Source organism: Lipomyces doorenjongii (genome assembly GCF_038497915.1).
Source record: "Lipomyces doorenjongii strain NRRL Y-27504 unplaced genomic scaffold V1508scaffold_78, whole genome shotgun sequence".
NCBI classification, from domain to species: domain Eukaryota; kingdom Fungi; phylum Ascomycota; class Lipomycetes; order Lipomycetales; family Lipomycetaceae; genus Lipomyces; species Lipomyces doorenjongii.
This window is the reverse complement of record NW_027118145.1, coordinates 14024-40519: the sequence shown is the minus strand read 5'-3', so window position 1 is coordinate 40519 and position 26496 is coordinate 14024. Positions and strand designations below refer to the sequence as shown.

The window sequence follows — 26496 nt, the reverse complement described above, 5'->3', positions numbered from 1 at the left end:
AGCAAGCTAGAGAATAATGGTTTATTGACATAATATAAAATTCATGTTCGGATAATCGCATGTCGGACAAGCGTTACAAATATTCTTAAATAAATAATTGTTAATGTACACACGCAAATAGAGACCGCGAGAACCCCGTTCGCTCCATCCAGAAGTCATATAATAACCACCCAAAGAAGATATCGTATCCTATCCAACACAGTCCCAACATTCTGGACATTGTCGGGCCGATGGCACTCCGGCTTTGTGATTCTGCAGACTTTTAGCATGTTATTACTTGTCGAAGAAAATTTCATGATGGCGTTGAGATAATTCTGCAAGAGCGTTCGCATTGTCCATATCTAGGATTAACAGTCAATAACTACCGTAACCGGACTAATTAATTTGTACAGTCATGACGTACCGATATTCGTGCCAAAATCAATTCCGTCGAGCATTTTCATTGACAGGTCAGGCTGTACCCTGCCAATAACTTCATAGACGTTTCCTTCTTTGAAATTGCTGTCCTATATTCAATGTAATACAGTCAATACTAGACCCCTAAGACTTTGATTCGGTAGGTAGGATGTTACGTACTCTAGTGGCATATACAGTGACTGATCCGGCAGCGTCAAGCGTGGCAGTTTCGCCGCGAACTTCTGTAACCTTGCCGATCAGACGAACAGGTTTGCCCTGAAATAAATGCAATAATGGAGCGTTGGCACGGGGAGTAATTTCGCTGCTCATGGTAAATAATAAGTTTGCGCGGAATATGTTAGACAAATTGTAGACCCTTCGGATGGCTGTTTAGTGGAAACTCGAAATGGGAAGATCCCAACCGTGTTGCTGTGGTCGCCGCACGTGCACGCGCGCTTACAGTTTTCCGCGAATTAGAAACACAACTGCAGTAATCTTTTGCCGAAAACACAAATTATATGCCACCCACATACTTAATATCTAATAAAATCCAAAATTTACTCCTCATATATTTTTATCCTGTAAACTGGAGAATTGGGCGTAGCTTCTATGTCTTTTAATGTTCCTAACCGTTTATCGCATACGGCATTCCGGTATACCCAGATGTCTGCAAGGACATATATTGATAATAAGTAGAGCATACATAAGTCAAATGCGGCCTACTATATCTATGCCAATTACACCGCCCGAGGAACCTCTCCCCTCTCTGTGCTATAATCGATGAACCATTGTTTCACCTTCTCGCCCATTATGGCCATCTGTCCAGACAATCGCCAGGGGATATCCATCTTATCCATAACAACTTCCACAAACCTCGCCTTGCTTTCCGCCTCAGCGAATTCCTTGCTCGCCAGCAAGTCCTCCAATGTCTTCTTTGAAGTGACTTGGGCGGCAAAGTACTTGCTCTCGTCCGCACCGAACGTCTTAAACAATTCAGTCCAATGCCAGTTGGGCGAGATGTCATTGTATTTGGCTTCTGGTCCGTGAATTGCGCGCTCAATTGTGTATCCGCTGTTATTAATTAGGAAGATGATTGGGTTATATCCATTCCTTGTAATTGTGGACAATTCCTGAATCGTCATCATTGCGCTGCCATCACCTTCGAACAGTACGACACGTGCCTTGGCACCTCCCTCAGCGTCGATTTCTCTCTGAGCCACACAGGCTCCTAGTGCAGCGGGTAGAGCGAAACCAATGGAAGAGTAGTACAACTGGGTGGTAAAATTAATGTTTTTTGGAAACCTTGCGTCGTTAATACCATACTGTGCAGTGCCCGAATCTGCAAATACGATATCATTAGCCTGTAAGAAGTTGTCTCCGATATACTTGTAGAAATATGAGTTCGAGATGTCTGCCGGAGATTCAACAACTTTAGGCGGACCAATGTTGAATGACTCCGCAGTCCTAAATTTGGCCAACTTTGACTTGTCAATCTTCGTGACAAGCTTCTCCAAAATTGGAAGGAAATGAAGCCCTTCATGACGCACACCAAAGACTTCGACATAGGAAGGATGTAGCACAATCAAATGCTTGTCTTCGATAAAGCGCGTGAAGCCACCCGTATTCGAGTCGCTGATCAACGGTCCGATGTTGATGACCACGTCTGATCTTTCGACAGCTTCCGCAACACCAGGGAGCGACAACCGGCCATTATATTGCCCGACAAACGCAGGATGATCTTCGTCAACGAAACCTTTTGCCATGTCGGTGGAAAACGACGGGATTCGAGTCTTGTCGATAAGTTCCATGACCAACTTGCGTGAGCGATGACGGCGAGCAAGAATATCGACTAGAATTGTCGGCGACTTAGATTTGTAAATTGCGTCAAGGATTTCGAGCACGAGTGCATCTTCGAGGGAAGGATCGGGGTTGATGATCTTGAATTTCAGCTCCATATCCAGCTTAGATTTAGGGACTGGCGCGTTAACAATGTCTAAGTTTCGTTAGCACCATTCGCTACAAACCACAAAACAATGTTAACTTGCCAAGTGGAACATAAATGTATCCAGGCAAGGATTTGCGCCAAATTGTAATCAGCACACGATCAATCTCTTCTGTAAGTGTGTCGACGTCGTCCAGGACAGCACAAACGCACCTCACCGGAGCGCTCATTCGCTGATACACATGGTGATCGGGGCTTTCTGAGTCTGACCCTGCAGGCAGTGTATGATGCATCCACATGCGATACTCCATCTCGGGACGTGCCGGCGTTCCGACGATGTGCAAAACAGGAACATGCTCAGCAAAGGCACCAGAGACGCCGTTAATGGCTGACAGTTCGCCAACGCCATATGTCGTGACAAGAACCCCGGGTAGACCACGGACACGGCCGTAGCCATCGGCAGCATAGGCGGCGTTGAGCTCGTTGCAGTTGCCGACCCAGTCGAGTCCCTCGACGTTGAAGATGTGGTCGAGGAGGGTCATGTTGAAGTCGCCAGGACATCCGAGGATTTTGGTGATCCCAAGCTGGTGAATACGTTGGAAGAGGTAATCGCCAAGAGAGACCGTCTCCGTCTCCGTCTCCGTCATCGTCATTGTGTCAGATTGTCGAAAAATTGGTAAGGAAGGATAAATTGGGTAATATTAATTGATATAGCACAGAACAGAAGGGATAGGAGCAGCAGTAGTTTTATAGGTGTGACGGCGTTCATTATGGCCGCCGCCTTGACAGTCAATTGGTATAGATCGGACCATTGCCGGTTACGGGGAGCGGCATTTTGCCAGTGAAGGATGTGTGGCAATGAGTGGAGCAGGTGACGGAGCGGGTGATTTGTGCCTGTCACCGGGCAAGGTGAGACGCGATCTGAACAAGCACCGGCGATGATGTCCCATATGGCTTGACGTCATGCCACCTCCCAACCGAACACTTCCTCGTCTGATTTCCACTCACATTGTGAACAGCTAATCCGGGACCACGCCACTTTTTGGTTTACTCTCTTACGCCGCAATCCAATTGCTTAGCAGCATTCGCGCATTCCCCTGATGACAGGTACCGGTCTTATTATGCACGGTGTCGGCCCACCGCACCTCGACAGAGCCGCGCTGATCACGGAATTTGTGTTCGATGTGTCCGGCACTTTCCGGGTTCCGAGACAGACGTGTAACCCTTACCTCTACTATACTGCGCGGCAAGAGCTCCCACATTTCTTAGTTATTCTTGTCTCGCAACCACGCAACTTGTTAATATGCAAAATTGCATCGATTAGTTACAATCGTATCTAATTTGCTAATTGCTATGCTCTATACGGCTCAAAATATTATACATACTTACTCATCACCCTAGTCTCACCATCTTCTTCAACCGTCCAATCCAAATTCCATTTAGCCACTCTCATCACATAATACATGAAATACGCAAAAAGTGCCTAGCTGTCTGCTTGACTGTCAGTATTATTCCGACCGGGGAGCACATTGATCGGTCACACTCTTATCTATTTGCTATGCCCTATATGATTATTCCTCACCCTAGTCTCACGGTCTTCTTCAGCTTTCCAATCCAATTCCATTTGGCCACTCTCATCACATAATACATGAAATACGCAAAAAAGATATTACACACGACAAAGCCCAAGAACACGCCAAGATCTCTCCACCTCGTTGAGTAACTGAACCCGATCTGACGCAAGTAGTCATCGCCGACGGTGTACTGGCAGAACTGACAGTTCGAAGTTGCGTCCGGGTTGAGTAGCGTGCCGACAGAATAGTTCTCAACCCAGAAGCCAGCAAACTCGTCGCATGTCATGTTCGATGGCGGTGTGAAGGTCGCGAGTTCGGCCTCGCCGCAGATAACTGGAACATCATGCACTGCTGTAGTGACGAGTGCGCGCATAATCCAGCTCAAAGGATTGACCCAGTAAATGAAGTGCTTATAGAATCCGTTCAAGGCGGTATACGGAATCATGATACCAACTGTGACCTCCGTGATAACGAAGAAGAACGGGTTGATGATACCCGCCGTAATCAACGAAGGAACAAAAGCTCCAAGCCATATCGCAAGATAATTGTGCCAGAGCTGCAGCAGGAGAACAACGAAGAACCCGAATCCAGCAATTGATGCCTTCATTTCCATGCCAGGCATATACCAGAAAATCGGGAAGAACGTAACGGATCCAAGAATCGCGTATGGCGTCACAGTGATAAGGTATGCAGAAACCAGCGCGATCCAGGAATACACCTTCGAGTTCCGTTCACGAAGTTCGTACAAGTCTCGCGCCAGGATGAATTGAATCTCAATCGCGTTAATCGTCGGGATGCTGACGATAATAGCAAAGAACATCAAGAACCCCCGAGACTGCATGTCAAGAATCGTATTTTTGAGTTGGAAAAACACAACACCAGAAATAATGCCACAGATGACAGAGTTGAAAATTACCGAGTACCCGAATGAAGGGGTTCTCCAGAAAATCAGCCATAAGCGTATGGTAACAGCCTTGATCTGCTCCATCAATGGCGCCGCATACTCCAGATCTTCGCCCGGCCGCTGTTCCGTGGAAATAGTACCTTTTCTCGTTTCAAGCAGCCGGCTGATTTCATTGCCCAGGTTCTGCTTTTCTTCTGAGTCCTGCCATACTCGGAACCAATCCGTCTTTGATCGACGAATACCTGCACCAACAACTTCCAAAATGTACTCGGCCGGATTCTCGTCTGGTGCCGGAGGAGCCGCTCGTTTCGAAAAATAACTGATAACAGACGACCCGCCATTGTCCCCAATTGGTCCAAAATATGCGGTCTTGCCGCCCCGATTCAAAAGCAAAAGGTTGTCAAACTGATTAAACAGAATACTAGATGGCTGATGGATCGTGCAAATAATACTGAGATTCTCAACTCGAGCAAGCCGGCGGAGGAATGTTACAATAGAAAATGCGCCTTCGGAATCAAGACCAGACGTCGGCTCGTCCAAAAACAACAATCGCGGCTTAGATGCCAGTTCTATTCCGATTGTCACACGTTTGCGTTCTTCGACGGATAATCCACAGCCAACATAGTCGATAAGCGCGTCCGCAATTGGACCGAGATCAAGGAGCTTGATAATATCTTCGACATACGCATACTTCTCGGCCAGGGAAACATCTGCGGGCTGTCTCAATCGAGCAGAGAATCTCAGCGCCTCTCGGACAGTTTGGTTTGCTTCATGAAGATCCTGTTGCTCCACAAATCCCGTCGTTCGCTGGAAGTCTTTGCCCAAAGCCGATCCGTTAAGAAGATATTCACCGGTAACCGTTCCAAATGTCATACGCTGCGAAAGTGTGTTCAGGAGCGTCGTCTTGCCAGCGCCGGAGGCGCCCATCAAAGCAAGTAATTTGCCAGGTGCAGCGTACCCTTCGACGTCGTCCAAAAGCTGACGTGGACCATTTGCGGTCGGAATAACGTAATTCACGTTTCGGAAAGTGAATAGAGGTCCCTCCTGCCTGACAGGTGACGATTTCTCTCCATCGATCTCCTTCTCAGACGTAGTTGGCGATGATGGAGTTGTCGTGGCTGTGCCAGGGACAGTCGTCGCCATTGTCGAGTGCGACTGCAGTTGCGCCGAATTGCGCTGCTTGACAAATCGTTTGACTTGACCTCCGGCTGCAGTGCTATAAGTGATCAACTCCGACCCGACCACTTGTACGATCAGGAAGAACACAAAATACGCAATGAGAATACCGAAGTTGCGCCACAGGTCTTGTCGTTCGTAACCAAACTGTATGGTCACGTATCGATCGCCATTAACGTATTTTTCTCCAGGCTCAGATCCAGGGAGTGCGCAAGCTTGGTTAGTGATATCGACTGGCGATCCATGTGGGCCGAGCGCGGGAACCAACTGATCAGGCGCGCAGAGCATTTCGCGGTGATGAAACTCATTGGACATAAGTGCTGAGAAGGCGTATGATAGCGGGTCTATATAGTAGATCCAACGGTACCACCACGGCATCGAATATTGCGACTTGACGTACCCTCCTGCAAAGGCTAAGGCGTAGAGAATCATACTAACAAGTCTGAGACAGGCATTGAAGTCATTCGAGAACACTGCGACGGCACGGTAGAAAGAGAGCAGTCCAAAAGTTGACGTCAAGATCAAGAGGAGACTCGTAAAAAACTGTCCAGGCGTCCGTGCAAGGTCCGACAGGAAGTAAAGGAATAGAATGTACACAGTGATCTGAACGAATAGGAGTGGCAACTCCGCAATCGTTTTTGCCAGCGCCAATGCGGATTGCCGATACATACCGAATGATTGATGTTTATTCGCAAGACTTCTGCCCGCGATAACCATACCCGACTCAATCATCAGCACCCACCCGTTGAAAACCAGAGCGAAGAAAAGAATTCCGCCTCTGTTGAATGCGCCACTGGTGTCCTGCTTGATGTTATAGAACAGCGATCCAAAAACCAGGCCAATAACAACCGAGTTTATTAATTTCGACCGCAGAGAAACCTGATCCTGCCACTGAAGCTGCAACTGCCGCATAACGAGGTAGCGTACTTGCTGCACGAACGACACTGTGTAAGGACTAGCCTTGCTCAAACTTTTTGCTTTTTGCATTTCGACTGCCTTAACGAACTCTGAAGCCGAAGCGTGCCCAGTGTTCTGCAATTCAGTGTGATACTCCTCGATCTCTTTCAGGGAATCTGTATAATATCGAGATGCCTTGAACGCCGCTTCAAGAGCTTCCGGAGTCTGTGGTGCCAGATCCTCAAAACCCGGTCGTATCCGGCGTTCTACGGGATGTGTAACGGATGTAAGGAAGTCAGCAGTCGTTACCGTAGGCAGCGATTCGAATCCAAGATCGAAGAAGTACTGTCGAGCTTCATCTGCCGGGCCAAAGAATATCTGGCGCCCCGAATCAATCAAGCATACTTTGTCGAACTCACGATATAGAGACTCGCCAGCCTGGTACAGGGTCACAATAGTAGTAGAGTGCATCAGATCCGTCATTATTCGCAGTGAACGGATATAATCAACAGCTGTCGATGAATCCAGCCCTCTAGTAGAGTTATCAAACGCGACAATTGCGGCTCTGTTGGCCAGGACCTAATGATTGTTAGGCTGTAAACAAGTTAACATATCTAGGAAACACTTACCTCCGCAATCGACACTCGCTTTCTTTCACCTCCAGAAACGCCTCTGGCAGCCGCATCACCACCCACTAAGGTGTTCAAAGTGTGCTCAATACCAAACATCTTAACATACAAGTTAAGAAGCTTGTCCACAAATTCCGCTCTGGTCTCTCCATGAATTCGCATCGCCGGGGTCTTCAAGCTCAATGCAAACCGCAGTGTCTGAGCGACTGTCAACGTCGATATATGATTGTCATCCTCAGAGTTGAAGATAATTTCTCCCCGATATTGTTCGGCGGCTGTTTCAGCATCGATGCCATCGTAAATAACCTCGCCATCGACCGCAACATATCCATCTCGTTGGTTGGTAAGAGCACGTAGTAATGTCGTAGTACCAGAACCGGGAGAGCCCAGCACAAGAAGCATTTCTCCCGCTCGGACAAGTCCATTGAACTCCCGAATAATTGTCCGCATGGGTGGCTTGGGTCGTAAACTCGCCGGACCGTGTGCTTTGATAAAGTTCCAGATGTCCAGCCCGAAGAATCCCAAAAATGCGTCGCTAAATGTCTGGACATAGTTCGCGCCGCTTCCAACTCCCGTGACCGTGAGATTCTTAAATGACACACCGATCTAGAGCGATTGTTAGCGGTGTCCCCTAATAGCAATTCCATATTCAACGTACCCTCTTTGGTTTGAGACCAGAGTCATGCTCCTTCTTCGTTTCATTCCTTATCCAAGCTTCCAAATCCCAGCCTTCCTCGTCGTCATCGACCGCGTTCTTCTCAATATCATATTCTCCGGCATCCGAACGCGCTGAAGTAATCCGTGAAATCCTCGAGGTGCGCGATAACTGTTGTCGAAGTTCCTCAAACTCTTGCTCCGCCTGGGCGACATCAACACCAACACCCTCGACATCCTCACCCCACCGACCGTCGCTAATCGTGGCGTTACGCTGTTCGCATGCTCCCAATGTGGATGCCATCGAGCCACTGCTGCCTGGCGTCGACATTGCGTAACTGCTGGACCGGGTTTGATACTACAAACGTATATGATTCTCTAAGGTAGGTAGGGTATAATATATATCTAGTGTAGCTATGGCAACATGCACTATCTAATTTCAAATCCTACGAGACTGCGGACGAACTGGAGGCCCCTGCTGACCAACTCGACCATCCGATTAGCAACAAAGCGCGTGAATTTCAAATCCCACGGGAGCGAGATGAATTTATGGTCCCAACTGACCGACCAAAAACCGACGGAGTGAAAATTTAACGTGAATCTTTTCACGGGTGTCGGGGATATGTATCGAGGAGCACCGTATATCGGTCTTTACATCGCAGGAAATTTGTTGGCCGATAGCAAATAAGGTTTACAACTTCAGAACAGTTAGCTAGAGCTTAATAACAAGCTTCACACGTTCGGTGGTGACTAATAGACTCTTTCTACACAATCATGTAGTCCGAAAAGAAGTAATATATATGACTTTATCGGCAATTGTAATTATTTCCACTTAAATTCGAATGAGTCACTCCGCGCAAACAGTCTTCGAAGAGAAATGAGTACAAGTGCAGACGCCAGCTTACAAATCGCATGCGGTGGCGCAAACAGGCGTTCTGGCATGCGCAGACCTGAACCTACCGGCAATAATTAATTAACGTTTCGGCTGCAGTGGGGCGCTGCCTGAATGGAACAAGAACAAAGCTGAAAGACCTTCGGAGTTGTGAAGTGGATCCCAAAGAGGAATAGTGTGCTTACTCTCCGAATGTCCGAAAATTATTAGTTATTAAAATTAAAATTAATGATTTTTATCTAAAGCTTGGGGTTATCCCTTCGTCTCCTGTTCAGCACCCGTCTTTCCCCGCAAGCTATTTCGGCGTAAGTCGAGGAACCTAATCCAGGTCAGTAAGACGACCCGAGGTCGCTATTCTGCTGAAACCGAATTTCTGGGATACTGACCGCCATCGGAGAACCAATGCGAACTAATAAGAATACGATAAATATTATAACTATACCAATTAAATGGACAAAGTAGCTGCCCTCCGCTAAACACTTGGTCGGCCCACGGCCGATGCCTTATTAATAATGATAGTACACTAGACAATGCAACCCTAGCCCTAAAGAAATGGCACTTTCCAAAATCAAAGATTTTGCTTATAAACGCGATCCATTGGCTATGTGCATCGACGTCGTCGCTGTTCTCGATATTCACCTCCTCCGCTTTACGCGTGTGTACACTAGTACGAACGCCGTGCCTATAGCTTAAGCTCGCAGTTCCTAGCATTTCTCATCAGCGCCAACGAGAAGTCTTAGTGGTGGCTACTGCATACGGAGTGGCAATGGCAGTCGTTCTAGTGTTTCATCACTCCAAATACATTGTACTTTAGTAGAGCGTTGGAGGATATTCACCTATCCTATCGTAACACTGAGTGTTGTTACCCTTCATTTTAATGTAGACAACCTATCCTTTTTAATTTAGCTAAACAAAAAAAATAATCCGTGAAATCAAGCAATGGGTAGAACAAAAGCTTAGAAAACGAAGTCAATGAATGGCACGCTAAATAAGATCCTATTAAGCTTCTCTTCGATAGACAAGACTTGTGTGGACCGATCCGACATCGTTTTACCAACCTCATGGATTTGGATTCCAATTCGGCGACACAATCAAAAGATAGTGCCTCATCCTGGCTCCGGCTAGAACTGATAGCGTCGGCAGCCCTTCTTTAGAACGAGACTCCAAACAGCTAGAGGGATTCAAAGCCCTCCTACTGCTCATCTGGAGCGTCAGCCTCCTCACCATCGGCCCAGGAACAAATGGAGAGAAACTACCCGCAGCAATTTCAGAACCGGAGAGTCTCCGCGAGGAGAATCGATAAGTGCTCCGGTGGAGCTACTTATCGTCATGACTAACATATCACTCCTAGATAACCTCGGCCTCTATTCGCATGGACAATAGCAGCCACAGAGTCGTTTGGTCATATAACAGTCAACGCCTGGACTCTGTTCACGTACACGTCAGATTCGCGTTGTCATCGTCCGATGGAACTTCACTCTACATGCCACGTTCGGCGATTATCCTGTGAAGAAAGACGACATTCCAGCATCAATAGGTTTAATGGTCGTCTTCGCCCTCCTGAGCGCCGTCAACATGGTCATCCAGTGGAGCAATATCGCTCGTGGCTACAAGTTCGTTACATCAACCGCCTCTGTAATTCACTGCATTGCACGGATCGGTATCACTAGTGTCCTGGTCACGCTCATTGTCACGATGTCAGCGTACTACGATGTCTCAGCATCGACTCAGAAAAGTTACTTGACGTTCCGCAAAGTCGCGATGATATACTTTGTTCTGGTAGAATGCACGCCTCTTCTGACGCTCGCTGCAGTGTACCCGATTCAGAGTCACACAACGACAAGACGTGGCCGACTCTTTACGCATACTGATCGAGAGATACTCAGGCACATACCTGCCGGACTCGGTTCTAAACGCAAATCGCGCTCAGCGACACCAGAAAACTGAGCACGTTATACAACCACGCGGTGTGCGGAGTAAGTCGCTAATTCTTATCGTTAATGGCGACACTCGTTCTCACCTTTATCACTGCTGTGCCGGCGACGAGCATTTTCGAAGTCGCAACGTTGAACGAAGAGTCGCGGTACGATTACAGGGCGACGATGTACATGTGTATCGGGCTAGCGGAACCGGTAATCGCGATCGTGTGGATCATTGGCAGAGTCGAGATGATGTACTACATCGCGGACCAGAAATGGGGCGGATCTATTAGAACTGTGTGCGATGCTGCATACACCTCGTACGAGTTATGGAGGGCCAATTGAGACATCGATATACTACTAGCTTGGCGTCTGTTAATATAGGTTGACTTCGATGGCAAATGATTCAATTGAAGCATAGTCTTGTACTTACTTTGGCTAAATAATACATTCGCTTAGTTCCGAATATCTGTAGTTGGAACCAAGCTATATATTGAAACTAGATACGCATTTGGAGTGTCGTACCTCCGACCCCTCGAAGTTGCAGTCGCCAGGTAATTGTACCAGAACGCGAATAAATGCATTGTTCCATATACGCCTTGAACGCCTGAATCGCATTATATACACAATATTTACACTAGAATCGGACCTGGCCATATGACTATTAATCGTCTGACCTGCCTACAGCAAGGTTGAATCTTTCTCCGTCACTCCCTTCCTGAACCTCGATCGGTCCGATAATCGGTTCCAGGGCCACGGGAACCCACTCCGCGGCGTCCCCTTCAAATGTCCACTTTGTTCGATTTGCATACGAGCGTTCAGGTTCCATCTCAGGGAAGTCGTCCTCGCCTTCACTGTCATCAATGTCGATGTTGAATACAGCTACTTTGCCGCCCTGCATACGTATGCGGTCGACGTATCCCGCGGCAGGGTATACAGTTCCGCTTGTGCCTATCACCAAAATCAAATCGACTTTACCAGCCGATATGAAATCGTCTGCAGCCTTGACTGCGCGCCATGGCAGCGCCTCACCGAACCACACAACACCAGGTCGAAGGAGTCCGGTATGACATTTTGGGCAATGAGGCAGACCGGATAGCGGTATATGTGCATACGGCGCCGATATTTCCGATGCGATCGCAAGTTCCGGAGTGAGTGGATGCGTGAAATGGTTATCTTCCTGGAAATCGCAATAAAAAGATGTGCACTTGAGCGAGAACAGGCTGCCGTGCAAATGTAATAGCTGATTGGGCGGATGATTCGCGCGCGTCGACAGGCCGTCGACGTTCTGTGTGAGAGTAAGAAAGTCAGGCATACGCTTGGCGAGCTCTGCAAGAGCGTAGTGCGCTTTGTTTGGCATTGCCTGGAGCGCGGCTGCTCGTCTGGCGGAGTAGAACTGCCATACTAGAGATGGATCGTTGCTGAATGCTTCCGGCGTTGCCAATTCCATGGCATCGTAATTCCGCCATAATCCACCAGTGCCGCGAAAAGTTGGCAGGCCGGACGATGCCGATAGGCCCGCTCCAACTGAAATGATATACATTAGCCCACGGATGATTCCAGCACTGAGACAGATTTACCAACCTAAAGCAAGGATGCGCTTCGAGGATCGGAGGTACGCCTGAAATGACGCGAGATTGGCAGCAGCCGAAGGCGTCAATGTCTCTAGCTGTGTAGATGGTGTGGGAAAAACGTGATTGTCGAACTGGTAAGGCACTGCCGATCGTGATACTGGATGGTCAACAGTCATCGGATAGCTGACAGTGGGTATGAGCCCCGATCCAAAAAACTGGATATCTGCCCAGATTCAAGTGGATCGTTGGAATTGACAGTTGTAGGAGAAGTAATCGTAAAAATGAGGGTCGCAGAATAGAATCGTGAGGTATGTTATATTCTGTGGGCATCTCGCGCTTGTCCAACTCACTGTCAAGTGTGTCGAATAGCCGACAGTATTTGGGTTTTGTTAATTGATGGGGACTGCGCGCACTAGTCTTTATAGAGTAACACTACGATGCTCTTTGCATGTCTATCTAAATTTAAATAAGCTAGTGACTTTGCGCTTTAGGAAGTTTGATACTTTGGGTCAAGGGACGTACTCTAGCCACCTTAATCACACCGCGGGGCCATAGTCATGCGAGTGGAATAGTATGAATATGCAGTATATTTCTCACCAACTTGGTTGGCAAGCGTCTGGCGCAAGGGCAAGCCGTAGGAGAGATTGTGCAATCGTCACGGGGCCGCGGTAACTGTGATTCATATACCTGTAGACCCTGGCCGCCAAGGCGGTCCTGGCATCACTGCAGCACGTCCCGGGAATGGTATGAGAGCTGCAATGCTGGCGCACGGGGAAGACCTGTCCGCAGCTCAGAAGAACGGTGATGTGAACTTTGCACGTCCTGGTGCTCAAGTTTGCGGCGCCGTGCCAGATTGCTGTTTGTGTGGGGGCTTAGTCAGAATTGGGGTATTTTTGATTTGGTTCGGTTCTTTGGGGCTCGCGGTCTGGCGGCGCGACAGATGCGGCACAAGTGCTAATATTTGCGCAGGTGGGGGTTGTGGGTGCGAGGAGATGACGTCGGCGGATATGGCGAGACGACGAGTGTCGAGAGTGTCGACGAGGCAGGCTCGACACCACAGTGAGAAATGAAAGAGCCTGTTAGCGGCGCCTAAACTGAAAGCCTTGGGAAGCCCTTCAGGCTTTCCACTGCTCACCTTCTCCTTCCTGTTCGTCTGCTCTATCGGCCGTTTGAATCCACTACTGCTTCTCTCACACGACCGCCGCTTGCCTATCTCTGCTCGTCACTCGCTGCTTGACGCCTCTTGTTCGCACTCCACATCAGTTCCTGCTGCTGCACGAACCCCAGTAGTGCCATAGTTGTCTCGCTGGCGAGAACATCGTCTCCGTGTCTGCTCTTCTCTCCATCAGGTGTGTTTCAGTTTCTGCTCCCATGTCCCCTCCAATTGACCTCCGTTCTGTACACTCTGTCATTGCAAGTTGTGTCTGCAGTGTTGACCGGACATTGCGAATACTTGATTGTGTACCTGTTCGTGCCTACTGACATGTTTTCCTCGAACCAGTAGTGTCCTTCGATTCCTCTCCCCAACTCATATTCTCTCATCCTCTCGTACTCGGTGCTCCGCTCGCGCTCTGTGCCACTTCACAAACACTTAACTCTGTACCATGGCGAACCTAGACCCTGAGACCGTGGCCGACGTCATCGACTGGAACACCTTCGGCCAGATACTCGAGATGGATGACGACGAGGATGACAGAGAGTTCAGTCGGAGTATTGTCTGGAACTTCTTCGAGCAGGCAGAGAATACTTTCACACAAATGGACACAGCCTTGTGAGTCTTATCCCCCTCCTTGGTCTATTACTTTGGCTGCTTATACTGATGGAAAGTTTCCGCGGGGCCACCACTCTCTGATATGTGCTAACATGAGCTTGTTTGCAGAACCAATGGCGACTTAGATCAGCTGTCATCACTCGGACATTTCCTGAAAGGATCTTCTGCTGCCCTGGGTCTCACCAAGGTCAAGAACTCGTGTGAGAAAATACAACACCTGGGAGCTAAGAAGGATGAGACAGGTACGACGGAATTGAATGACCCAGAGTTCTGCCTCAAGGAAATCCATACTATTCTTGAGTCCGTGCGGCAAGAATACGCCGAGAGCGAGTCATTTCTACGGAAATATTACGACAGTGAAGAATCTGGATCGAATTAAGACAGTATTTAAGTTTATGACAATACGCAACGAATAAATATCTATGACAATGATTATATCGATGGGTTAGCTTATGCTAACAAGATGTTGAAAAGATTAATGGACAGAGATGATCATGTTCATTGCCTTAAGGGTAATTTTGAACCGTTCGCACTTTTCTGTTTCTTTTGTGGATAACAATAGGGGGAGGTATCATTTCCGGGATTGTTTTGATTTTAATGTACTAAGTAGAGATTTTTTGTATCCGATTGTTCTCGTGGGTTTGTTTTTTGCGTGTCTTAAATTTTCACAATCAGTGAATCTATCTTGTGCTTGTGGTGCTCTCATACCAAATCGACAAGTACACAATGAATTGTCCAGTAACATAGGTTACGTCAATTACAATAGGTTCATAATTTACCAAGTAATTTTACCATGATGTCCGGTCATTTTCTCAATTGCCGTCCAGTCTCTGCGTTATAACTATCAGAATTAACAATCGATAATTTGTGCATTCTAGAGTTTGCCTGTAAAAGAAAGGAGTAGTTATTACTAAAAACAACTGGTGGGCAAAGGAACAGTAGCGTCACATTGCGTCCGACAACGATCGACACGGAGTATTCGTGTCGCCCTACGTCATTCATTGAACAAAGCGGGGCCTTTGGTAGCTCAGTTTGCCAAAATATGACGTCTTTAGGGCTACCACACTTCTGAGCGCGACTGGAACGCGTGAACGTGAACGTGACCGACGCGACTGAAGCGTTTTTTCAAAAAAGTACGAACTTGAAACCGCCGAGTAGGCAGTTCTGGAGAAGTAATGGGCTCTAACGAGATGCAAACTGGCGGCAACCAAGTTGTCCACTGCCCGGCTTGCAATAAGCAGATCCCACTTCAGCACATGAATAAGCATCTCGATACGACCTGTTTGTGGGCACCGTCTCCTACAATACCAGCTACTCCGGCCTCGCGCTCGATCTCGGATCTCTCTGAGCAATCGCACGAATCGAATGAAAAATACTCAAGCCCGCCGACGTCTCGGCAAAAGGTCTCAGAGTCGACCGCCAAGAATCAAGGGCATGTGGCATCGATATTTAATCGCCCCGGTGGAGCGAAGAGAACGAGCTCTACTGACGAGGAACTACTTCGTGGGACAGATGTCCCTGTTACACCTGAGGATGATAGGAACGTAAGGAGACGCATAGACGAGCAGCCAAAGTTCCAACACTCGACTACGACAAATATAATAAATTCAAAGTCCAACGGAATGAAAAGTGCGAAGGATGTGAAACCTTTGGCTGACCGTGCGAGACCGAAGAATTTAGACGAGTTTGTGGGACAAGATAATTTAGTCGGGAAGGAGCACGGCATCCTGCGAAGGTTTATAGAGAGTAGGTGACTTTGATATGGGCGCTCGTTACAGAGTGGGTCTGACATACGTTAGGCGATTCATGTCCGTCATTAATATTCTGGGGACCATCTGGAGTGGGCAAGACTACATTAGCAAGAGTATGTGTCTAACCAAACCAGAAAACGTTACTCCGGCAACAGCGAGCTAACTTGCAGAAAAGATTATTGCACGGTCCACCAAGGCTCGTTTCGTGGAACTGTCAGCGACTTCCGCAAGTATAGCTGACTGCAAAAAAGTGTTCGATGAAGCGCGAAACGAGTTGCGCCTTACCGGTCGCAGGACGTATTTATTTTTAGACGAGGTGCACAGGTTTAACAAGGCCCAACAAGATGTATTCCGTAGGTACTCCTTAAGTCGAGTCATCCATCTCATACTGACCTCGTACATAGTACCTTATATCGAGCGAGGTGACATAGTGCTTATTGGCGCGACTACTGAGTCAGCTCCCACTCGCATTTATGATCTGCCACAAAATACTGACTAATGACGTAGAAATCCGTCGTTCAAAGTGAATTCGGCATTGATTTCCCGCTGTCGTGTTTTTATATTGCAAAAGCTTTCTCAAGATGAATTGTACACTATCATCAGTCGTCTATCATTATCACTGGCATCAGAACTCGCACCGGATATTAGATCTTGCGAGACCGGGGTGTTCAACGAAGACGCGCTCCGTTACCTTGCGGGTCTGGCAGACGGCGACGGCCGCACGGCTATCAATCTTCTGGAAATCCTGATCAACTCAAGGTCACACTCATCATCATCCACTATAACATTGGACCGAGTCAAAGCAGACCTCCAACGAACGCACTTACTCTACGATCGGCTGGGCGACGAGCACTATGATACAATATCCGCGTTTCACAAGTCAGTACGAGGATCCGATCCGGATGCCACTCTCCTCTATTTAGCAAGAATGCTGGAATCAGGTGAATCGCCATTATATGTTGCACGCAGGATGATCCGCATCGCGAGCGAGGACGTCGGATTGGCGGATGACTCGTGTCTTCCGATTGCCGTCGCCGCTTATACTGCTGTCGAAAAGGTTGGCATGCCGGAATGCGACATGGCGTTAGCCCATTGCGCCGTCAAACTCGCGTTGGCGAAGAAATCTGTCAAAGTTTATAGGGCATACAATGCCGCGAAAGATAAAGTGCACAACGATCCGGAATTTAGTTCTGCTCCGATCCCCATTCATTTGCGCAACGCACCCACAAGGCTGATGAAAGAGATTGGCTACGGCAAGGATTATAAATATAACCCCGACTATGAAAGCGGACAAGTTCAGCAAGAGTACTTTCCAGAGAAGTTACGAGGCACAAAATTCCTATCCGATCTCGATTTGGGGACCAAATTGGATGCAGACTTGTACGCAGACATGATGTTGGACAGTCAAGCTCATTTGGATGTATTATGAGCAGTTTTCTAACCACTCATTATAGATCTGGAGTTATTGATTTTCGGTTTACATTTATTAAATTTATCTTTCTACTCAGTAAGACCCGGCCCAAACATAATGCAACAAATGTTCTAGAAAATGACAATATTTACAATTCCGTACTTTCGACTACTTGCTCAGCGGCGTCCGGTCTCTTACATAGCTCTGCAATATCGCTATACATGACGCCATTCGGATCCACCAAATCCAAGCAGATAATCACTGCATCCAACATTTCCGCAGGAAGCGATCCATCTGCCCCATCCGCTTCAAACTCGGCGATCATCATCGGCCACTGAGAAGCCAAGAAATGCTCCATCGCTGTCACGTTTCCCGATCGCGATACCAAAACCGCCACCGTAGACCACATCCACATGTCTCGCTTGACGCCATATACATACAGATCCTTCCATTTTTTCCAAAATAGATCGAATCTCTGTGCGTGTGCTAAGGAAGTGAGCGACATTAAGATGTATGTCGGCGTAGCCTCGATTCCATGCTTCATTATGATCTTGTCAATCATACCCGCTCGAGCATCCACTGGAATGACGTCGGCGCTCTTATCCCAGCGACCCATGCCAGAAGGATGCGGATACCGCGACAGCACGTTGTAGTCATAACTAAACTGAATACAAGCGCGGTACAGCACAGTGAACAGGTCCGGGTTATTAAAACTCTCTAATCTCGCGAGCCTAGCACATGTTCGTAGCAGATAACATATCTCCGCAAATCTTTTATTGGTCACCCGCTCCCATACCCCAGACTCCTGAATCTTCGCACGCTGCTTCTCTAGTGGAATGAACTGTTTAGATAAAGCGATAGTTGTGAGGGCGAGCATGAAATCGTCTTGCCGGATAGGAACCCCATGGGCGTACTGCTCGACCAAGCTCTCCGTAAGCAGTCTCACGGGAACTTCGTTATAATTCCACGAATGAGCGACCTGCAAAAACTCTAGTCGTCGTCGCCAGTGGATTGGTGCCGCTGAATTCCACGACATGATGTCATCAAAATCTCTTAGAATCGACCGTAGTTCGCTACTTAGACCCATTTTACTGTGGCTTTCGAGAATGAGAAAGTTCGTGAGCGCTGCAATTTGCAAACTCTGGATATCGTCCTCCGTGTCTAGGCATGTGAATGCTTCGGGAATTAATGAAGCGATGTTGCGTAATTTTGAGGCTTGTCCTGCTCGGCACAAGTCCGTCAAAATTTCTTCGAGTTCAATTTGGCCTTGGGATGATAAGCCGGTTTTTGTCAGCTCCTCAATTCTCTGTGTCATTTCGGTTTCGCCCATGGCCGTGTGCCAGCCGTGTCGTGGCAGGATGACCTGCTTAGTGGAGTCGACATGTACTGCATCTGTGCCAGATGTACCATTCGGAATCGCATTATAAGTAAAAGACGCGGTGTGCATACTGCGTCTCACAAACACAGGTGAGTACGGCGTCGACCCGTTATTGGTAGAGGGCCGGTGCAGCCTGTGCTCTTGGCTAAAAATCCTAAATTCTGGCGTCTCTCTCGATAACGGATCATTGAACATCCTTGGCTTGCCTCCCATATGGGCATACCTTTTCGCCTCCGATCTGCCCTTCCTTTTGGTACTCGTGCGGTCTCGCAACAAATCTGACGCCGTGTACCGCGTGAGTTGTTCGTCCAATTTTGGCATCTCGTGTAGCCATAATCCCTCAAGGTCCAGTTGCCATCTCTTTTCACTTGTGATAATGTGGATATGAATACCGTTCACCCGCGAATCGAAAAATACCCATGAATTCTTGCCGTTACTCCGTAGATCTTTTTCATAAGCTGAAACATCGCCTGTATACTTGGAGATCTTCTTCTTGATCCGGCGTTCCTGAACTTTTAATTTGTCCTTGCTCACAAGACCTTCGATACGCGATTTAGCACGGTATGTTTTCTTTAGGTGAACACGAAGTTCCTCGGACGCGCGGATCAAGTGACGGTCGCTTCGAGCAGTTCCCACTATCATAATTGCATTGGGACCGAATGTCGTATTCCGATTCCGTAGATCGACTAGGCTTAGCTCCGTCAATCCCAGGTCCGCGGCCAAAAAATTTAGTATCTCGGTGACTTCCTTGGGGGCATCTTCTGGGATGTCAGGCAGTAGCGCAACGTTGGAGACCGTAGAATGTGCGTTGGCCTCACGCAAGTACCACGGCGTACTATCGACCATAACGGTACTCTCTGGCTGTTCTTCAACTTTGAATTCCCCATCATGTAGATGGTATTCTAAGCCATCGATCATGTTGTCGTCCTCGATGGCTTCATATCGTTTGGTCTCCGTGTCGAGGTGGAATCCGGCAGTTGCGTCGGAGTAGGTGGTATCCTCTAAGTTCCCGTCGGAACTATTTATGCCCTCTGTAGCTCCGCTAGCCGAGACGTCCGCATTTTCCTCGCGCATAATGATGGCGTTGTGAACGTCGATGATTATTTCATGTCGATTAGGATTTTCGGTCTCCTTGGACTCGAGCTGAACGTCCTCCCTCTCAATAGGTGCGGCTTTTTCCATGATGTTAGTAGAAAGTCATGAACTGGATCCAAAAAGAGTGTATCACCATTTGTGTATGCCCTCTTGCCCTCGGTAAGGCTCGTCACAGCTACTGACTCCAATGCTCCTCGAGAACCTCGATTCCCAAAACACAATAGCCGCAATTGTCTCGAGTTGTTGAAAACAGTCCAGCATGCATTGCTCGATTTTGTTAATGGCCTTATAGCCGTCGTGCTCGTCCTCGTGAGTTGCCGGCGGATTGCAATGCTGCTATGTAACATTATACCAGCCTCAGTTATCCGAAACAATTGCGGTACGGCTAGACACTCCACAAACTTTGAGAGCGTGCGCTATAGCAATTTCTCCTATAAACTATATATAACACTAGACGAAGATATGCCGTTCTTTAATGGGGTTCGGTGCTAAGCAGATCAGGGGTCGCCATCGGCCTGCAAGTTTCGCCCTTCGCCAACGCAAACTTTTCTGTCGACAGGGTACCGAGCGTAGAGCGCCGACAGGCAAAAGTTACTACTTACCCCTGACCTAACGACTATGATTACAAGATCAACAATTTATTTAATATAACCATAAGGTACATATGTATGATGTAAGTATGCTATTATTTTTGTGCTATATACGATTACATTTTATCCAACTGTACATTTCACAGAAGCGTTTTAGATAACGGCACTCATTCTCGCTTTCTCAAAGGTTCGATATATGTCTCATGCAGATGATTTATCGGTCCGTTGCCCTTTCCGAGATCTAAATCATCGGCGATAGCGCCGTGAACGTAGTCTATCGACCTTTTAATTGCCCCAAGTACTGGTAAGCCCTTCGCCAGATTGGACGCAATCGACGCTACGTTGTAAATTAGTACCCCATCAGCAAGACCATACGGTGATAGCTATGAGTTACATACATGCCAATGTGCACCCCGTGCCGTGAGTATTCTTGGTGATGATAAACTTGCTTTCAACGATGTAGTATTCTTTCCCATCGTACAAAATATCGGCAACAATCTGGCTTGGCGAGGTCTCCGTCACGCGTCTGTAGTTCGCTGATAAAGGCAAGTGACCACCTTTTAGTAACACGTATTTCGGCCCGAGTTTAAATAGTTCCTTTGCTAGGTCTTTGGCGTCTTGCAACGATTCTACCGAAAAATCTGTCCCGGTAGCCACTTTGTGGAGAAATTTGGCTTCTTGCAGATTAGGCGTTATTATGCATGCGATTGGGAAGAGGTCGCTTAGGTATGCTGATACTGCCGAGTCTGGTAGTAACTGAAATAGTGTTAGAACTGTACTCGTATGAGAGAAACAACCGATACGCACTTGTGATCCAGATGTGCTGATCATGACTGGATCAACGACTATTTGCTCGGCTCTATATTTTCGCAAACATTTCGCCACAGTTTTGATAGTATCTTCGCTTGCAAGCATTCCTATCACCGAATTAGTGGCCATTCATTGACACGTCGACGGCCGAAGTGAATTGCACCTACCAGTCTTTATCGCATCAACCCCGACGTCGGTAAACACCGCATCCAGTGCTGTCTCAATGAATCCCATGTCCGCGACGGGAAATATGGCTTTAACGCCAGTAGCTAGTATACATAGTTAGAATCATTGTTATTCTCGCCATAAGATATCGGACCGCACTATTCTGCGCCGTCAGAGCCGTAATGCAAGTCATTCCATAGCACCCGTGTACCGTAATTGTCTTTATATCCGCCTCTATACCGGCTCCGCCCGAGGAATCGGACCCTAGTAGGAACTGTTAGACTTTAAGGAGCACTGGACGGAATTAATACAAGAGGAATTGGATCAGTACCTGCAATGGTCAGAACTCGCGGAAGTGTTAGTCCTGACATTTCTCTGAAGATAAATTGCGAATCAGATAATCTCAACTGCAATGCCCTCAATTGAATCCCTCGATCGATGTAGCAATCAAATATGGTATTGTATAAGTGGACGTTGGAGTCAGATGTTTGGTTAGCGGATGAGTCTGGGCCGCAGAGTGGACCAAATAAATGACATGAGACATCGGATACAGACGCATTGAATGACGAGAAATCTATCTTAGACAACCATTAACTGCAGAACTGCAACGCCTTTACAATAACGAAATGGGTCATATCGATTCCTGTCTATATCAGGCGGTGTTGATCAGTTTCTTGCATATGATCGTTTTTGACTCCTTTACTAGCTACTGTGCATTTGGTAATTTACATCGCACGCAAAATAAATTAACGGGATATTTATGCTCTGTAAAACAATTCTGACGTTCCGATATTGCAAATTAATAATAATATTCTTACGATTGACTCTAGCATTATTCGACGACATCAAACTTACCGCCATCCCAAGTATCAAGCAGAGTCTGTCCCGTTCCCGGCGAATTTAGACGATGAGCCGCGCGGTGCAAGTACTTCTGGTCCCAATAGTACCGTTCAATGCACTTTTCGAACCTACTCTGAGGCTGTACCTATTCTAGCAATATGAACCAAACTAATGTAATGTCGAGGCAAAACAAAATTACTGATTCTCAGTCTTTGTTAGTATTAAATTTCCACAGAACGTAATACGTGTAGTTTTACTCGCCAACCTCAGCAAAATCTCAGGCTGAGCGGGACAGGTCTTAAGATATCCGCCGAATCGAAGAAGCGAACGCCCCAGAGGATTAGTGGCACACAGATGAAGCTAGAACTCGGCCAGATTCTAGTGGCGGATCCAGAGTTGCTCGCGCAGCAGGAAGAGCATCTGTCCGCGCAGAATCCAGAAAATGATAACGAACAGGACGAAGAAATTGCGACCGTTGACGACAAGATGTGCATTGAGTGTGGGGATCAGCCTGCGGAGTTGTACTGCATGACCTGCGACGAGCAGTTTTGCAACGTGTGTTTTGGGTATTTGCATCGCACTGGAGTAGGTACTTTCTTATGGATTTGTCGCGTTGGCTTTCGCGGATATCCTGGATTGGATACTTATTGAGTGATATTTAGAAACGAAAAGACCATGCTATTAAGAAATTTGCTCACGACACGGCCGAAACAAATGAGAATGGAGATGCACAATCAAGTTCGGACGCGCCTGACAGCGGGTCCATTAACAACATGGATGTCGACGAGCAGTCTGAACCTGCTAGTGGTACGGTGACTCCTAATACAACGTTGTCAATGTCCGCGGAACCTATCATTATTGTATCTCAGGGGTCGGCATCCTTTGGGTCCTGGTTGATGCAACGGACGAAGTACATTCCAATCCGTTTAACTCGCGGAGAGCGGAAACTTCTCAGATTGTGAGCTTAGACTTCCTCAGCATCATATTCACGTATGGATGAATATACTGACTCAAAATCCACAGGTTGGAAGCTGCATTGAACGTGTCAGAATACACCGACAAAGTCGACGTGCTCGCTTACTCATCAAAAGCCAAGCGCATTATCGGCCAACTGCAAGAAATCTGCTCGATTCTTGCGGGTCTCGTCGTTGCAACTGACATGAAGCTTGGCCAAGAGATGTTCGAGGATAAGGACTTTGCACGGAATGCAAAATGGTTCAAGAAGATTTTCGAGATTGGTCGACGATACAAGATTATGAATCCTGAGAAGATGCGCGACAGTTTTGGAAAATTAATGTACATGGTAATGGATTCTCGACTGCCTGAGATCCAACAGGTTATGGAGTTTGACCTGTACATGCCAATATTGACTGTGCATTCGTTCCTGGAGTCCAAAGATTGTTTGGCATTGTTAGAGGATAACCTGGTTGTGCAAGCGACGGCGGAAATCTATCCCGACCACAAGAAACGCTCACAAATTCAGGCGGAAATTAAACAGAAGGAACAGGCTATTGAGACGCTTGCTCGGAGGTACTATAAACCTGGCAGCATTTCCCAGGATGAGATCCGGTAAGTCCACCTCATCTATATACGCTCTCGCAATTTAGTCATTTACGAATACCAGGCAATGTCTGTACTCTATTGGCGATAACCACTCCTACCTGCGATCAAACAAGAATCCAGTTGAGAAGATGCAGAAATATCTTCAGCAATATTTCCATCCAGAAAATATTGAATCCGAATACACGCTTGCGATTTCGTCCGGCAGAGCTGGAGCGAGGCTTTCACATAACCATGAAAAACAGTACTATTACGTCAACCAATCACTAACTCTATGGTCCATTATCATGAATGACATGTTCATGCTATGGAGCCTGGCCGATCAGGATTTGCTCTCCACGAACGGCAGGTACCGTCTACTCGACAATGGTCAAGGTCTTAATCGCGTGCAATCCTGTCCTGCCGTGTCCCGTGCTATGCAAGGCGTCATCTCAACAGCACAGAAACGTGCTAAATCGTGGATCGGCTCGTCAGCCGTGCACCTTGGCGACAGAAGCGTGCCAAATGCGTGGTTTTTTCTCGACAAGTATCTACAAGTCCCGCAAATCTTGAACCCACTAGAGTCAGTCATTAGCAATATCGACGTCGTTGCTCGTGACCCGTTCGTTTATGATTGGATTCGAAGTCAGTTTGGGAGCGTCGAGGACCTCAAAAAGACCATTCTGTGTGATTTTTTCAAGCATGCGTTTGATGGATCAGGCGCGGACAATTTCCAGGAGGCCGGCTCATGCATTGATGGACGACTTACTAGTGCGTGGAATTGGACCAACTCGATTTCCAGGAAGCCGTATTTAAAGATCTTCTTGCTGTGCGGCTTTACTGGATTCAATGGCACAGATGGTTTCTAAACGCGCCAACTTCAAGATTGGATATTTCAAAGTAGTCGAAGTGTGGTGAGCAGCAATTGAATGGAATCTTAAAAATGACTGACGGATGACAGTAGTGATATATAATGTCTCTATTTCATTCTTGAATTTGTATCTATTGTGTCCGTGAGTTTCGGCACATGATATAAACGATGTACGTTGTTACAGGATATTATGGTCTTTCGTGTCGGTTAGATTCAAAGAATAGATCAGTTTGTTACAATTTGTTTTAAAAATTGGACATGTGAAAAAATCGCAATTTACGCACCAATTTTGTTTACGATTGTCGGCTGCATCCATCAGCCCGAACATTAAATTCACAACATTCAGTATCGACTTTATTACAAGTACCATCATACGTCTTTGTAACCCACCCCCATATTTTTACAAGAACACCAAATTCTATAAACTAAAGGAAATATAACACTGTAGCATTGACAAAGCACTTTTAAACCTGATTTCCGAGCCCATAAATCAATGAAATAAAGGAGAAAAAACAACCGCAACTAATCTATGTGGAAGCCCGATAACTATTCCTCGCGGTTGAGTGGTTCTATAGGATGCAAAATTTAGTATACCACACGGTCAACGCGAAGTCAACTACCACCGAGACAAACAACCACGTTGACGAATATCATGAAAAAAATTCATCAGAAGAAGTAAGCATTTGACTTCACTTCATTAATCAGAAAGCTTAACACAATATCATTGCACCGCGTATCGCCGAAGTCATATTGATAGTAAAGAGAGAATAATCACCATCTTCGGAATCCGAGCTGTGCGGTATTCGAGCCTGAGTAGCCGCCGGATCGGTTGCCCCATCCCCCACGGCCACCGCCACGGCCGCCGCCGCCGCCACCCCAACGGCTGTTCCCGCCACCACCACGAGAGAAGCGACCCATTTCTTCAAGTTTGGGGTCAATGTACTGTTTAGCCTCTCGCAAGATTGTCAAGAGGTCGCGCGCCTGCTTGGAGTTGTCGCTGGTGAAGAGAGTAATAGCGGTACCGGTAGTACCGGCTCTGCCAGTTCGGCCAATTCTGTGGACATAGTCCTGAACACATACATTAGCGTCACATTCCATAAAATGAGAAAGAATAAGTGACATACTTCACTGTTGTTAGGATAGTCGTAGTTGATGACATACTTAATGTCCTTGACATCTATCGGCATCAATTAGTAATCAAAAGCTCAAACAAATTGAGTTCAACCTCTCTCCATCCTCTATTCATAGATTATTATGCCTTCGTCATGTTCTAACCCTCATGCATCTTGCGCATACTGCGCACCATATGTTTGTCAAGCGACGTTTAAACAACCGCAAATTGCATGATTTCTTGGAGGTATACGAAATATACGTTCACATATTGGTATGCCGTTTCCTTTCCTTTTCTTACACCGAGTCAGCAACATACGGGGCCCTGAAAATCACCTGAATGGAGTATTTTTGTTCTTATGAAGAGGCCTCGTATTTGGCGTGAGAACATCAGTGCCATAAAGCATTCTGAGAAGGTTATAACGTACAATTGGACAACATTAAGAAATGTATTATCATCTCTTTTCCTTGTCACCAAAAAGCTTCTAGTAAAATACACAAAATCCTTTCTTTTATGTGATCCCTTGTTCTGCTAGCAAAACCGTGGAACAAAAGAAAAGATATGGTCTGTATCTTTAGAAATTAATGCATTTTCGGCGAAGAAAACA

At 47.0% G+C, this 26496-nt stretch overlaps 12 protein-coding genes across 12 annotated transcripts; 5 read left to right on the top strand and 7 right to left on the bottom strand.

The window, feature by feature from the left end:
- Positions 1-7: 7 nt before the first annotated feature.
- On the bottom strand, positions 8-847 carry V1508DRAFT_425221 (replication factor A protein 3). The gene is made up of 3 exons (XM_066941402.1): positions 577-847; positions 404-506; positions 8-341 (listed from the first exon to the last, which is right to left on the bottom strand). Exons 1-3 carry the CDS (start codon positions 724-726, stop codon positions 274-276), a joined length of 321 nt encoding a protein of 106 aa, XP_066793263.1. The 5' UTR covers positions 727-847; the 3' UTR covers positions 8-273.
- Positions 848-852: 5 nt separating this feature from the next.
- On the bottom strand, positions 853-3051 carry V1508DRAFT_425219 (thiamine diphosphate-binding protein). Its single transcript, XM_066941401.1, has 2 exons — positions 2442-3051; positions 853-2389 (listed from the first exon to the last, which is right to left on the bottom strand). Exons 1-2 carry the CDS (start codon positions 2989-2991, stop codon positions 1134-1136), a joined length of 1806 nt encoding a protein of 601 aa, XP_066793262.1. The 5' UTR covers positions 2992-3051; the 3' UTR covers positions 853-1133.
- Positions 3052-3617: 566 nt separating this feature from the next.
- On the bottom strand, positions 3618-8812 carry V1508DRAFT_425215 (ABC-2 type transporter-domain-containing protein). Its single transcript, XM_066941400.1, has 3 exons — positions 8177-8812; positions 7519-8124; positions 3618-7468 (listed from the first exon to the last, which is right to left on the bottom strand). Exons 1-3 carry the CDS (start codon positions 8501-8503, stop codon positions 3917-3919), a joined length of 4485 nt encoding a protein of 1494 aa, XP_066793261.1. The 5' UTR covers positions 8504-8812; the 3' UTR covers positions 3618-3916.
- Positions 8813-10366: 1554 nt separating this feature from the next.
- On the top strand, positions 10367-11294 carry V1508DRAFT_273527 (uncharacterized protein). The gene has a single exon (XM_066936499.1). It carries the CDS (start codon positions 10607-10609, stop codon positions 11009-11011), a length of 405 nt encoding a protein of 134 aa, XP_066793260.1. The 5' UTR covers positions 10367-10606; the 3' UTR covers positions 11012-11294.
- On the top strand, positions 11065-11371 carry V1508DRAFT_451881 (uncharacterized protein; the record flags this gene model as incomplete). Its single annotated transcript, XM_066942514.1, has 1 exon — positions 11065-11371. The coding sequence occupies one exon, from the start codon at positions 11065-11067 to the stop codon at positions 11326-11328; it is 264 nt and encodes an 87-aa protein (XP_066793259.1). The 3' UTR covers positions 11329-11371.
- V1508DRAFT_273526 (DHS-like NAD/FAD-binding domain-containing protein) lies at positions 11295-12988 on the bottom strand. The gene is made up of 3 exons (XM_066936498.1): positions 12568-12988; positions 11417-12510; positions 11295-11347 (listed from the first exon to the last, which is right to left on the bottom strand). Exons 1-2 carry the CDS (start codon positions 12731-12733, stop codon positions 11648-11650), a joined length of 1029 nt encoding a protein of 342 aa, XP_066793258.1. The 5' UTR covers positions 12734-12988; the 3' UTR covers positions 11295-11347; positions 11417-11647.
- A 676-nt stretch (positions 12989-13664) lies between these two features.
- V1508DRAFT_425210 (signal transduction histidine kinase) lies at positions 13665-15180 on the top strand. The gene is made up of 2 exons (XM_066941399.1): positions 13665-14328; positions 14437-15180. The coding sequence occupies exons 1-2, from the start codon at positions 14162-14164 to the stop codon at positions 14705-14707; spliced, it is 438 nt and encodes a 145-aa protein (XP_066793257.1). The 5' UTR covers positions 13665-14161; the 3' UTR covers positions 14708-15180.
- Positions 15181-15389: 209 nt separating this feature from the next.
- Positions 15390-17737, top strand: V1508DRAFT_425203 (uncharacterized protein). The gene is made up of 5 exons (XM_066941398.1): positions 15390-16074; positions 16128-16192; positions 16255-16432; positions 16484-16532; positions 16587-17737. The coding sequence occupies exons 1-5, from the start codon at positions 15504-15506 to the stop codon at positions 17506-17508; spliced, it is 1785 nt and encodes a 594-aa protein (XP_066793256.1). The 5' UTR covers positions 15390-15503; the 3' UTR covers positions 17509-17737.
- V1508DRAFT_376181 (uncharacterized protein) lies at positions 17545-20502 on the bottom strand. The gene is made up of 2 exons (XM_066937590.1): positions 20097-20502; positions 17545-20040 (listed from the first exon to the last, which is right to left on the bottom strand). The coding sequence occupies exons 1-2, from the start codon at positions 20308-20310 to the stop codon at positions 17639-17641; spliced, it is 2616 nt and encodes an 871-aa protein (XP_066793255.1). The 5' UTR covers positions 20311-20502; the 3' UTR covers positions 17545-17638.
- A 218-nt stretch (positions 20503-20720) lies between these two features.
- V1508DRAFT_406424 (pyridoxamine kinase) lies at positions 20721-21721 on the bottom strand (the record flags this gene model as incomplete). Its single annotated transcript, XM_066938774.1, has 5 exons — positions 20721-20890; positions 20952-21309; positions 21361-21470; positions 21531-21632; positions 21688-21721. The coding sequence occupies 5 exons, from the start codon at positions 21719-21721 to the stop codon at positions 20721-20723; spliced, it is 774 nt and encodes a 257-aa protein (XP_066793254.1).
- An 857-nt stretch (positions 21722-22578) lies between these two features.
- Positions 22579-25085, top strand: V1508DRAFT_425197 (uncharacterized protein). Its single transcript, XM_066941397.1, has 4 exons — positions 22579-22953; positions 23031-23326; positions 23392-23937; positions 23993-25085. The coding sequence occupies exons 1-4, from the start codon at positions 22723-22725 to the stop codon at positions 24774-24776; spliced, it is 1857 nt and encodes a 618-aa protein (XP_066793253.1). The 5' UTR covers positions 22579-22722; the 3' UTR covers positions 24777-25085.
- Positions 25086-25350: 265 nt separating this feature from the next.
- V1508DRAFT_273192 (P-loop containing nucleoside triphosphate hydrolase protein) lies at positions 25351-26192 on the bottom strand. Its single transcript, XM_066936496.1, has 2 exons — positions 25903-26192; positions 25351-25846 (listed from the first exon to the last, which is right to left on the bottom strand). The coding sequence occupies exons 1-2, from the start codon at positions 25963-25965 to the stop codon at positions 25550-25552; spliced, it is 360 nt and encodes a 119-aa protein (XP_066793252.1). The 5' UTR covers positions 25966-26192; the 3' UTR covers positions 25351-25549.
- Positions 26193-26496: the final 304 nt, after the last annotated feature.